This window comes from Myripristis murdjan, chromosome 9 (assembly GCF_902150065.1).
Source record: "Myripristis murdjan chromosome 9, fMyrMur1.1, whole genome shotgun sequence".
Classification (NCBI taxonomy): Eukaryota; Metazoa; Chordata; class Actinopteri; order Holocentriformes; family Holocentridae; genus Myripristis; species Myripristis murdjan.
This window is the reverse complement of record NC_043988.1, coordinates 33251222-33264967: the sequence shown is the minus strand read 5'-3', so window position 1 is coordinate 33264967 and position 13746 is coordinate 33251222. Positions and strand designations below refer to the sequence as shown.

Sequence of the window (13746 nt, the reverse complement as noted above, 5' to 3'; positions counted from 1 at the left end):
TCACACGGATATTGGTGTAGTAAGCAAACATTCGGTTACATATGTATTTTCTTGATTACATCTCGTATGCATGCATATAGCTACTGATAACAGTTAGATGCACAGTTGGTTACATTGATATTGATGATTACAGGCACATAATCTGTAAAACAGGGTGCAACTCAGTCCATTGAGTCCATTGACGGATTCCAGACGTCACCTCCCCCCTGTTGTGGCTCTCTTCAAGCCCGCGCTCCCCATACCTCTCCAAGTGAGACAGGGATCTCTGCATGAGGAAGATGACAGCGTCCTCAACTCCTGTGCTTGGCTGGTAGGCCAAGCACGGGAGTGCAGTGGGTCTGCAGATGAGTTCACCAGGGGGCGCAGATGATGGAGGACCAGCCTCTCCAGGGTCTTTGCCAAGTGGGCTATGAGAGCCACCGGTTGGTAGTCGTTGAAGACACTGGGTCGAGATGATTTGGGCACCGGTACCACGCAGGTACCGGTACCGGTCTTCCACAGCTGTGGTACCTACTGCAACCTCAAGCCCATGTTGAAGATGTGCTCCTCAATCCCACACAGTTAGCTAGCGCAGGATTTGAGGAGACGCGAGCTGATGCCATCTGGACCCGCTGCCTTCTTGACCTTGAGCCTGGCCAGTTCTCTCTCTACCTGGGCTGTAGAGAGCACCATGCTGCTTGGGGGGGCAGTGAGTGTGCTAGGAGGGGCAGCAGGGGGCAGGGTAGGAGGGTCAGTGAGTGCACAGGGGGGTTGTGGAGGAGGAGGAGTTTTTGTGTCCTGAGATTGTGTTCAGACTCCTCCAGACCCCACTGACATCATTCTGCTGCAGTTGTTCTTCCATCCTCTGCCTGTAGCTACTTTTCCCCTCTCTAATCTTCCTCCTCAGCTCTTTTTGCACAGTCTTCATCTGCCCCCTGTCCCCTGACTTGAAGGCCCTCCTTTTATCCTTGAGGAGGGCTTTTATGTCAGGAGTGATCCATGGTTTGCTGTTTGCGAACAGTCTTACTGTCTTGGTGGGTATGGTAGAGTCCACACAGAAATTGATGTAGTCCGTGACACAGTGAGACTGTCAGTGTCCTCCCCCTGGTCCTCACAGAACACATCCCACAACGTAGTGTCAAAACAGTCCTGAAGAGTCTCCACCGACTCTTCAGACCAGATCTTCCTTGTGTGGGTGGTTGCTGGTTGTCTGCGTACCAAAGGCTTATACACTGGGAGAAGTCGAACCAGGTCGTGGTCGGACCTCCCAAGGGGAGGGAGGGGGGGTGATGTGTTAGCTCTGTTAGCCAGGTCTCAGTGAGCAGCATCAGGCTACATTCCCGGTATTCCCTTTGGTGTCGTGCTAGCGCCGTTAGCTCATCCATTTTGTTATGGATGGATCTCACATTCCCGGTGATGATAGCGGAGGGTGGTGGGCTTGAAGCGCTTCTTCTTATACCGACACATTGCACCGGAGCAGCAGCCTCTTCTCCTTCTCTTTAGCTCCCGGGGAACATTGGGCCTGTAGCCGGTTAACCTCCCTGTGCTGCAGAGGGCTAAAAGCTTTTCACGGGTGTAAACAATGGGGTGCCGGCTGTTTCTTGAGTCCGTGGCTGCTGGTGTGATAAACCAGGTGAAAAAGAGCAGACATAGTAGAGCCACCACAGCAGTTTTGGCATACATGGTGCTGCCAGGTTGATGATACGCTCACTGGTGCAAAAATTAGTCAACAGTTGGTCCACGGAAGACAAAACAAGAGCAAAAACATAACACACACAACGGAGCTGCTGCAACAGGCTGCCACTAGCACAGCGCCATCTTTATTGCGCTTAAGCTTAAAAATAAATTACCAATATCTCCATGCTGTCTAGATGCAATATGTGTACTTTAAGATTTTTGTATTGATGACTGATTTTTTTTTTTTTTTTTTTTTTTTACAGTGGTTTGAAATCTGCCTTTCCATGCATAGGTGGCTGCTATCATGTGACTGGCTAGTCAATTTGTGAAGCTTCACATGAACTGACACTCGGCAATTAGCTCAGTGAGATAGAGCATTGTCTTTCATGCCAGAAATTGTGAGTTCAAGCCTCAACTGATGCAAAATGCACATTAGAATGCCACCTTTCTTTTCATCTTCCTATTCTCCACTTGTTGCTCAGAATTGCCTAAAATTGCCTGGCCCTGACCATTGCTGCGCAGCAGCTATAATTTTTTTTTTCTAATACTTAACCACTCAATTTTTGGATTCCTGAATGGATATAATTCAAACAGCAAATACTGCAATAAATCCTAACATTGAATCACAATACTTAAATACATGCACTAATACTTTCTCTCTAGAAGTGTGTGATTGAACTTTTTTCCCATGGCTTAGTGTTAAAAAAGCAAACATAAATTGCAATAAATCATAATTTCAAATTGTAATACTTGTAGACTGTCAATACTTAAGAATCGCAGTACATGCTGAATTGGCACCCAAGTATCATGATAGCATTGAATAGCAAATAAGCATCCCTATTGAAAACCCCAGGGGCCACATGCATCAGCAATTCATATGCACAAAAAACATACAAATGCCATTTCCTGCACATAAACTCGTATTCATAAGACAGAATGTGCGGTGAGAATGTATGCACCTCACAAATTCTTTAGACCATGAGTACACATTTTTCTAGAGTGAACTGAGGACGATGTGATGAGGTGGAGTGAAATATAAGGAGAGAGACGGAATCTTTCAGTGAAACATTTGTTTTGGTTGATGACCAGCCACAGTGATTGCGTGATTCTCATTTTTTTTATCATTTGCACAGTAAAATGTCAATCAAATACACAATTTTAAGCTAATAACTAGGGCTGTAGTCTGTTAGGGTGTTTTCACACATATTTGGGTCGACCCAGTGACATATTTGGGTCGACCCAATATACAATGTATCAATTTTCAACTGGAGCGGCTCGGTTTCACATATGCTTTTTATCGCCGTACCAAGTCCACTGCTCTACAGAATGGAGCGTCATGTATCCATGGCAACCAGACGAAAATGACATGTGTAGCACCATCCCACCCGGAAGAGAAGGTTGAAATGAAGCCTCAAGATGTAAACAAAACACGTGAACGATGGAGACTCAACAACAACGCCGTCTGATCTGCCTAACGTCAGGGACGGTTTTTGCTACGGGCAGTGTGGGCAACCACCCGGGTCGCAATCTACTTGGGGACGCACGAGAAAAAACAAAATCGCCAGTTTTCTAGACTACCGTATTGACCCGCACATGCTGCGGCACCGGGGCACCATCAGTCGGCATCAGGCGCGCCCACCCGGTCTGGTCTGCCGGATCTGACAGGTGAGCGGCCGGCTCGCCTGATGCTGCCCCGGTGCCGCGGCCGACTGGTGCCGCGGGGGGGTTGAAGAAGTAACATGAAAGGGCGCAAGCCAGTAATTTCGCCTAGGGCGGCAACATAGGCAGAAAGTACTGTAAGGCATAAGGTAAACATATCTGCACATACAAACAGTGCAAACCGCTAGCGCTGCGAGTCGTTCCCTCCGACACTTCCGTTTTCTGTCAAAATAAGAGTTGATCGGTCGATTTAAGATTACGGTAGACCCTTTTTGTAACGTTAGCTAGCTCTTATTTTGACAGAAAACGGAGGTGCCGCACAGTTATTGTGCAGCTAACTGTTTACTTCTGCAAAAATGAGGTGAATTGCCTTATTTTGGGTTCACCTCAACATAATGCAAATAATCGCCCTGGCGGTTATTCGGGTGGGCGTTTAATGGGCGTTTGTAGCCCAAACTTGTGGAGTACACCAGGCTTGGGCCGACCCGGGTTCGCTGTGCGTTCACACCACTAGTTTGGTGCGCCGCACCGCACTAAAGTACTTGGTGCGCCGCTCCGAGACCACCCCTTCCAGCCGCTCTCGGTACGGCTGTTTAGGTCGACCTCGGGTGCGGCTAGTTGTGTTCACACTACTCGCACCGCACCAATTAGGTCGGCCTAGACAGTTAGGTCGACCTAAACACTGTATGTGTGAAAACACCCTCAGTCGACTGGTCGATTTATTGGTCTACACGTTCTTGGTCGACCAAAATCTGATTGCGCACACACCCGCGACGAAGGCAGCTTGACATAGCACTATTTTGGGAAATCATAGGCTTTGATATTGTGTAGGTGCACCTGATGCAACACTGTCAGAGCTGACTGACTCCAGTGTGTCATTCAGTGCAAAATAATTAGGTAAAAAACGATTTGATATACTACAAATACAAGTTGTTTATGTTTATTTATAATTCATTTAGGCGGACAAGGCTACCAGGTAGGCTACTGCCCAGTTAATTAATCTAAAAATAGTAAAAAAAAAAAAAAATTGTATTCCCGGCGCCCCCCGATTTGCCGACTTTTGGTCGAAATTTCAGGACGTTAGTCGACCAAGATTTTCTTTGGTTGACTACAGCCCTAGTAATAACTACTTTCGTGTGATTAATTTGATCATTTGTTCGATTTACAATGAGCCAGAGTCAATATTGTATTTAGCTGTTAATATCGTCTTTATTTCATCCTTAGTTGTGACTAGAGTTCTCATCGGGCCTGAAAATTAAGACCCGACCCGACCCGGGCGCGACTGGGCCAGCCCGAGGCCCGACCCGACCCGACTAATTAGCCGAACTTTAGGCCCGACAGCCCGATAAAGCCCGAAAAACAAACAAACAAAAAAAAAAAAAACGCCAAATTCCCCATTATTTAGCAGAGCCGGTCGGCCGCGGCACCGGGGTCAGTCGGTATGAGGCGGGCCATCAGGCAGCTCACCTGTCAGATCCGGCAGACCTGACGGGTGGGCGCGGTATCGGACGGTGCCGCGGCCGGCCCGCCTCATACCGACTGATGGTGCCGCGGCATGTGCGGGTCAATACGGTAGTCTAGAAAACTGGAGATTTTTTTTTTTCTCGTGCGCCCCCAAGTAGATTGCGCCCTGGGCAGTTGCACTGCCCATAGCAGAAAGCGTCCCTGCTGCCGAGCCTGCCAGCACAGCGGGATGCTGCTGCAACTCTCTCTCACTTGTTTGCGCTGCGCTCGCACAGCTGGTTGTCTGTCTGTCACTGAAAGTTTAGCCTCCAAATCCAATCCAGTCTCTCACTCTCTCCACCCGTCACATAAAAATGAAACGTCATAATCAATAACAGAACACATAATTCTATTTTTTTTTTTTATTAAAAAAAAAAAAAAAATTAAAGCTGCAAGCAGCGTTGGACGGGCCCTCGCCCCCCCGTGCACGTCGGGGACGGCGCGCGTGTCGAAGCGCAGACAATTCGTCCGTTTGTGCCAGTTTTAAGGGTATTTTTCGGTGCTTTTATTGTGAAAGAGTTTTGGGCTTTTATTTTGAAAGGCCGCGGAAGTCCTGGTGTGTGACCCACAGGACTACTGGCAGCTGCTGCATGATCACACCAAAATGCAGGCACACTCACTCACTCACACAAACACACACACACACACACATACGCACGTGCACACACACACACACACACACGTGCACACACACACACACACACACACACGACGCCAACAAAAACCCACTGGTAGTACATTCGCTGCTGGTGCCCCTCTGGCCACTAGCAGCGCCCCTCCAGCAGATGGCGCCCTTAGCATGTCCTAGTGTGTGACCGACAGGACTACTGGCAGCTGCTGCATGATCACACCAAAATGCAGGTACACACACACTCACTCACTCACTCACTCACACAAACACACACACACACACACATACATGTCTTTATCACATTGTGAGGACCCCGTTCTCGGAGTTCTCTGTGAGGACCACCATTTCCACTGTAGTGAGAATGGTGCAAAAAATAGTCCTGCCACTAGATGGGAGTGGAGAGTCAGAATGTCACTTCAAATGTCAAAAAACACAAAGTAAAAAAAATATTTTACTTGCATAGTTGTGAGGACCTAACCTTGTTGCCGGGAAGATTTGGTGTGTGTTCTTTTAGATCGCTTTTCACAAAACCAGCTAGGCATTATACAGTTTTATTAATGGAGGTCTTTTCCATTTTTTTAATTCTTCAGTTTAAGCTAACTCTTGTCTGTTGATATATTTACATTTAATATGAACTCAAATGGACCACAAAGATTAAATCATTCAATAAACATATATAAACCAATTCCAGAGAAGCTTCCTAACGCTCCTTGAAGGTAACATCAAATGTCTTGTGTTGTCTGACTGGTAAAAAGAAGCATCCATGTATTTCATTTTATCTTCCTTTATTTTTCAATTCCATTTTATTTTGCTTGGAATTTGACAACAGCAACACACTGACTCTGCTGTACAGTGTAATATCAAAATGTTACAATAGCAACATAATAACTGTAGTGCAGTGCAAAATCAAAATTTAACGGAAACATGATAACTGCTGCTCAGTGCAGTATCAAAAATTGGCAGCAAGAAACTGACTGTTCAAAACTAAACAGCAACATGACTGTTGTTCAGTTCAGTATGAAATACTGACAGAAAGAAACTGACTGTTGTACAGTACAGTAACAAAAATTAAGAATAGCAACATAATGACTGCTGTACAGTGAAATATCAAAACTTAACAGAAACATGATTACTGTTGTTCAGTGCAATAGCAAGAAACTGACTGTTGTAAAGTGCAACATGAAAATTTACAAAATTACTCTTGTTCAGTGCAACATGAAAAATTAAGAAACTGACTGTTCCTCAGTGCAACATGAAAAATTGACAAACTGACTATGTTGTTCAGTGCAATATCAAAAAAATCACAGCAAGGAATGTATTGTTCACTGCAATATCCAAAAATGACAACAGCAAAATACTGACTCTCTTGTTCAGTTCAATATCAAAATGTAACAGAGACATACGGACTGTTGTTCTGTGAAATATGAAAAATTAACAGCAACAAACTTAATGTTGTTTGGTGCATTATGAAAAATTGACAACAGCAAGAAACTCACTCTGCTATACGGTGCAATATAAAAAAAACTGACAACAGCAACATACTGACTGCAATATCAAAAGTAGACAATAGCAACATAATAACTGCTGTTCAGTGCAGTATCAAAATTGACCTTAAAACATTCTTGGCTAACTGGTCCATATACGTATATTTATGAACAGGAACTAAATACTTTTCCTTTTTTGAGCTGTGATGGAATTGTAGACTTGGTTCTTAATATCTTTCCAATTACGATTTTTAAGAACTGGTTCTGCCTTAAGTGCCTTGAGGCACGGCTCTTTACCAGGCACTCTCCTTAGAGTGATGTACTGTCCCAGTTGTCGCCATACAGCTGATTTTTCTGCTTTACTCCAGGACTTGCGCTTTGATGCAGTGGGGATCAGACAGTCTGTACCTACAAGAGAATTCACAAATCATCCATCATTATTTATAAATCCTGCAGCCATAATGTATAGATGGTTTATTTCTACTTGTGGATACCGGGCAACTATGGGCAACTACTGTGATGCACTGTGAAATGCCCTGCAAAGATTATCAATGCTTAACTATATGTTACAGAATTTTCTATTATAGTAGTTTAATATTCAAATAAGGAACAATATCCAAAATGAAAAATTCCAGCCACTGTAACATATGAAAAATGAATGTACTTTATCACTGTTGCAAAAACCTTGTAAATCCAATATTGCCAAATGATGAGTGTAGCTGCACTGCAATATTGCCTACAGTAGAGTATTACAGCCAGAAATGTAGAGGGATAGTCAGTATTAGAAACAGAATAGAACAACCTGTATCAATTATCAAATTTTTATTTTCCTACTGCCTTATCTTATGTTACTACACTCTCCAATATAAATACAGTATTTTCTTTTTTTTTTTTTAATTTTAAAAAATCAAATTACTATAATTTCACAAAATAAATGTTAATATCAATAAATAAAATGTAAAATATCATGGTGTTTTTGAGGACGACAGTGTACTTATTCTGTCAGTATGTTCACCTTTATCCATATGTACATAATGTTTCAAAGAGGATTGAATGTTTGCTTGTCAAACATTTTATCAATATCTCAAAGAAAAAAGCAAAAACAAAAAAAAAAAAAAATTCCATTCCAAATCCAACCTCCGCCATGTTGGTCAAACCAATCGATTGACAATCCTTACAACTTATTTCTCATTAAAAAGGGGACTAATCAGGCTTTCTAACAGTATAAAAGACAACACCAATCGGTACTGTTAAATGTGAGAAATGATCAACTGAAAAAATATTGGAGGGGATTTTTTCCAAAAAAAAAAAAAAAAAAAATTGGTCACTTCCCACACAATTACCAGTGTCACTCATTCCAGAAATGCAGGATCCTTACAATCTCATTGTACTGTATCTCATTGGAAAGAAGACGAATGAGGCTTTCCAACGGTATAAGATACAACGCTATTGGGTATACATCAAGGGGAGAAATTATAGACTGAAAAAGCGGTGTAGAACTTTTTTTGCCTAGTTTTATATGTGTATACATATTGAAACTGGTGTGGAATCAGGAAAGGCAATGAGTAAATAACATGATGGAACAATACAGCTAGCACACAGGAGCAGAACACAGAAATGGCAGAGGTTTACCTGTTTTATTAGTTCTTTGGGCTGAGGGTCCTGCACATGAGGTCCTTGTTTCTGCTGCTTCTACAATAAAACATGTATGTTCTGTTAGCAAAAACTACAAAAATCTTAATGACAAACACACTAATGTATTACCACTAATACCACTAATATAATTATCAGAGTGCAGGGGATCTCATGCCCATACCATCTGAATCTTGAGCTGGCTCAGACACCCTCTTTGATTTCTTTGCTGTGAAGAAGAGAAGAAAATTAAGAGACAGTACTGTTTGAGAGAGGTTCAAGGTTTGTCCATGGCCCCTGAAAAGTCCCAACTTGAACTCCACTGAAAACCTGTGGGAGATATTTGACCAACACTGGGACAAGTCAGAGAACCTCTAGAATGCTGCTGTGCTATGGGAAGAATGCCAAGCAACCTGGACCAAGATAACAGCGGACATTTGTGGAAAGCTTGTCGAGTCCACACCCGCAGGCTGGCACAAGTAGTTAAGCAGAAAGGATATAGGCTACTACAAAATATTAAAATTACAAGTATTACATATTTTTGGTTTCTGCATGACTTTACAGTGGCAAGTGTAAGAAACCTAACAAAGTTTTGCAAAAATTTGGTCCTAAATTTGGTCCATGTGAAATTTTCAGAATTATAAGTTGTTACATTTACTGTAATTGTAAGTGATAATTTTTGCTGTATTTTTAATTGTAGGGTTTCCTTCTATCCAAAAATAAAGTAATGTAAAAATTAAGTATTTCCATTACATTTGAATTGAATACATCTGAATTAAAAAATACTGTTTTGTACTTGGGGGTAAAGTTTTGGCCACCACTGTATATGTTCATTCATTTTTCTGACGATGACCTCTGTGGGTAAAATAGTGTCGGCCGTCTCCAAATACTGTTTTTCAATGAAATTTTTCAGTTACTGAGTATTTCGGTCATTATTTTCAGCATGTTTTTGCATCCTGAATTTCCCTGGAGATTAATACAATATCAATCTATCTATCTAACTGTAACAGTTATTTTGACTCTAATCAAACATACATTTACTCAACCACTTAACTAATTTTAAGTTTACCTGTTTTCTTTGTCTTTTTGAGCACTTTTGGTCGTACTGGAGTGGAGGTCCGCTGAGGTTCTTCTACAAAAGAGCATGCCACCTGAGCATTAATTTCAATTCACCATGTTTTTGCATCCTGAATTTCCCTGGAGATTAATACAATATCAATCTATCTATCTAACTGTAACAGTTATTTTGACTCTAATCAAACATACATTTACTCAACCACTTAACTAATTTTAAGTTTACCTGTTTTCTTTGTCTTTTTAAGCACTTTTGGTCGTACTGGAGTGGAGGTCCGCTGAGGTTCTTCTACAAAAGAGCATGCCACCTGAGCATTAATTTCAATTCACCATATTGACCGATATAGTAACATAACTTCAATGAACCTTATGCCCATACCATCTGAATCTTGAGCTGGCTCAGAAACCTTCCTTCTCTTCTTTCTTTTACGGGGCCCTTCAAGAGAAAAAAAGAGACAGTACTGTTTCAGTGTGACAGTATGAAGTTATAATCCACTTATCAATGGACAAATGGAGTCACACCATCTGATATCATGAGCTGGTATGTTTCACATCAGAAATTAGATGAATACAGAGTTTGGTGAACCTAACTTACACTGACCTGCAATGCCACTGCTCTGAATCATAACACTCAAGCCTCAAAACATGTTACATGTTTAGTAAATTAACTGTTCATATTATCTGAAATTTATTTAAAAGATAACCAAACCATTAATTAAGAGAGCGATAAACATTCATACCATCTGTATCTTCACCTTGTTCAGAAGACTTCTCACTTTGACTTATTTGTGGCTCCTGTACTGCTCCCACACTTGACGACAAAGCTGTTGACAATACACACAACAATGTTAAATTCACTTCTAACTTTTCATTCATTTCAAGGAAAATAATAAACAATGTGTTTCACTGTGACATCGTTACATACAGTAAGTTTCATTTATACTCACTCTCTAAGCCAAAATCAATCTCATCAAGAGATTTGCCTTTGTAGGTGTCAGTTCCCAGCTCTATTGCCATGAGCAACTTGCTCATTTTTGCAAGCTGGAGTGTGTTCTCTGTTAGCCGGTAATATTCCCGATGCACCCTAATGTCATGGCCCATGAATTTAGCAAGCTGATCCAGTTCATTGTCTTTCAAGTTCATTATTTGGCTAAGTGTAGCTACATGTTTCCTCAGTTGGGTCGATCTGAGTGTTTCAGGCCTCTTTGCCTCACTTGCAGCTGCATATTTCCTTAAACAGTCTGAACCTCGAAGATAAGATTTTGAATTCTGTCTTGCAAAGACATATTCATTACTCTCCAAGATGCCATTGTCCTCACTCCTTCTATCAATGAGGAAATCAAGTGAATTTGTCATCTCCTTTGTAAGAAGCACGGGCACTTTATGACCTCTTTTCCCTCTGATCACCAACCTGGTAAACTCGTGACTCAAGTCCTGTTCAAGTTTTGACAGGCACTGCATGATGTCTTCATTTGGTACCTCGTTGGATCTGTTTCTGTAGGTCTGCAGAAGTATTTTTGCTGCCTCACCTTGCCGTCTTCGGTTGAAAAGAATGATTTGTGAAAGAAGGCACTCACTGAGAGTCTTGTATGCTGCAGGGTTAGGTCCTTCCAACAGTTGCTCTTTTGCCTTCTCCTCTGTGGACTTGAGCACTTTATGAAGCTTCATTACATCTTCTGTGAGTGGAATCATTTCTTTTTTGTTCCATTTTCCCTCTTCTAAGTTCGTCCGTGCACGGCATGACACATAGAAGTCCCACTCTGTAGCTACCAAGCCCAAGAAGTTCCTGACTCTGCCAGCTGCTGATTCATCTTCAGCCTTTACATGTTGTGCAATAACAATTTCACATGCTGCCTTCAGTGAGTGTCCTAATTTTAAAGCAAGGGATGGAGTGTCGTACCTGTGGTTTGATTTGATGAAGCCAGCTGCTTTTTTTGCTGCTTGCACTGCTAAAGAAAACTTTGGTGGCACCAAAACATCTTGCAGCATCTTCACTTTGCAGTCAATTGACTTGGCAGCTTGGACAAATCTACCCAACTCCCTCATCTTTTGACTGACATATGCATCTTTTGATCGATCGCTTCCATGTTTCTCCAACAGTCTGTCGCCAAATTCACAGATGAGAGGGTCATTTTTTACTTGGACTGACACATCATCAATTATCATTCTGTTAACAACTTCTGAGCACCTTTGTGATGCCTGTCCTCGGAATGGAATAAGAGCTGAGGCCGCAGTTTGAACTCTTCGTTTTTGCTTGAACTTAACTGTGTCATTCATTGTTTTACGACACACTTTCTCATGTCTCCATAGCTCATCTTTTAAGAAGAATCCAAGACATAAGTTGCACGGTAGATACTGTTCTGCTTTTGAATGTTCTGATGGCTGTCTGCAGGTTACGATCTCTCCTTTTCCATTTTCTAGCACATTAATGTTATGAAAGTAATCACCCTTCCTGCGAAGTTGATCTAACAGTTGTAGACGTTTCTTTGATCGTTTTGGAAGACATGTAAGCAGGGCCACTTCTTTTTCAGCATTGTGTTTTCGCATTAGATGCCGTCCAATTTTACTTTGTGGTGTTTTGCAGAACACACAATAATGTTTCTTGTCCCATTTTCTTTTTTCCCCCTTGATGCAGGTTTTCACTGAAACATGTGACCTACCCTCACCTTGATCTTCATTCTCAGTGTCAGCATCGTAGTCCAAGTTGAGGTCGCTGTCACTGCAGTCTCTGTTTATGAGTTCTTTGTGTCCATCCAAGTCCTTTGTGAGGGAAGTTATGTCACATTCTTGGAGAAGATCGCTTGATGTTTTGAATGGCAACTTTGTGTTATCCTCTTGTTCTTCTTCCTCAGAGGTCTCCGATGATGATGGGACATAGTCACTGTCTAGGTCAGGAATAGACTCTGAGAAGGACTCATCTTGGGAAAGGATTGCCTGAAAGAGACAGTTGAAATGTACTTCTCTAAATTTTGAATGAATATACATCAATTAAGATGTGTGCAATATAGTTAAGTACTTGACTGTAAGTTTACCCACTGTGTTTTTGCCAGCAGCCCATTTTCCTATAGCCCACATCAAAATAAGAAATAAATCCAAAGCATACATACCAATGTGTCCTTGGATTCCTCCTCCTTTCTTTTCATTTTCTGTGAAAATGAAAAATTTGATTGAATTTTCTGAGTTACAGCTCCACAAAGTATATATGGGGTAGACCCGAATTTGATGTTTTTTTGTTCATGTTTTTTTCTGTCATTTTTTAGCCTCGTAACTTCATTCTTAATAGAGACAGACATGAAATTTTCATTGCTGAAAAACACACTTGAGTTCTGTTCAAAACTGCAGCCAAGTCAATTTGACATCCATCCCAGGTTTCAAAATCCTAAGACAAAATCTGTTTTTTCTTCAACAGAATTTTTTCTGTAACCAACTTTGAGCATCAAAATCTTGGGAAAAATGAAAGTTTCAGCATCAAAACTGCAGCAGTTTAATGTCTGTGACACACTGCTGTGACGTCTGGCAGCTAAATGTTACAACCACGTGATTGACAGACCTGTTGCGGTTGTTCAATTTGGAAATGCAAGGCTTACAGTGCAGCGACAAAAAATGGTACAAACATGGGGTCAACATTTTTGGAAAGCTCTTGACCTCTACTACCATACCCAATGGCAAACACTGACTAGTGTCAAAAAGAAAAAAACTAAAGAAAATCTGACCAAACAGGCGATCTTCCCACACCCAAAAACATGAATATAGACTGAAAAATTAGTGATCACAACATCATATAATAGACATAACATATTAGAACTACAAAACCTATAGCGCAGGACACCTGTGTGTTGCAACTTCGTGTAGGATTGTAGTTCTGGTACACCTCTTCCGGGTTAGGGTAAAAGTGTTGAAATTAGGTTTAAAAAACAATACGGTAGTTTTTCAACAGCAAAAGCATAACCTTAACATGTAGCCTATGTTTATATCACGGGTAAAGATGTGTTATGAAAAATAATTTAAAAAAAAATATATATATAAATCTTTAGTGCTATCTTTGATGTGTTTCGTGTGAAATGTTATCAAAACGCATTTTAATGTATAAACTCTTAAAATATTGCA

General features: G+C 41.5%; 2 protein-coding genes across 4 annotated transcripts in view; both read right to left on the bottom strand.

Annotated features, from left to right (window-relative positions):
• Nucleotides 1–13746, bottom strand: part of paqr3a (progestin and adipoQ receptor family member IIIa) — a 52437-nt gene that overhangs the window by 29258 nt on the left and 9433 nt on the right. The gene's annotated exons all lie outside the window — the stretch shown is intronic.
• On the bottom strand, nt 6858–12147 carry LOC115365391 (uncharacterized). 2 transcript variants are annotated; one of them, XM_030060371.1, is made up of 8 exons: nt 10587–12147; nt 10380–10463; nt 10019–10075; nt 9866–9928; nt 9635–9697; nt 8750–8794; nt 8566–8625; nt 6858–7341 (listed from the first exon to the last, which is right to left on the bottom strand). In XM_030060371.1, the coding sequence occupies exons 1-8, from the start codon at nt 11914–11916 to the stop codon at nt 7112–7114; spliced, it is 1932 nt and encodes a 643-aa protein (XP_029916231.1). In that variant the 5' UTR covers nt 11917–12147; the 3' UTR covers nt 6858–7111. The 2 variants fall into 2 exon arrangements, with proteins under 2 accessions (XP_029916231.1, XP_029916232.1); XM_030060372.1 differs by having other exon boundaries at nt 10395–10463.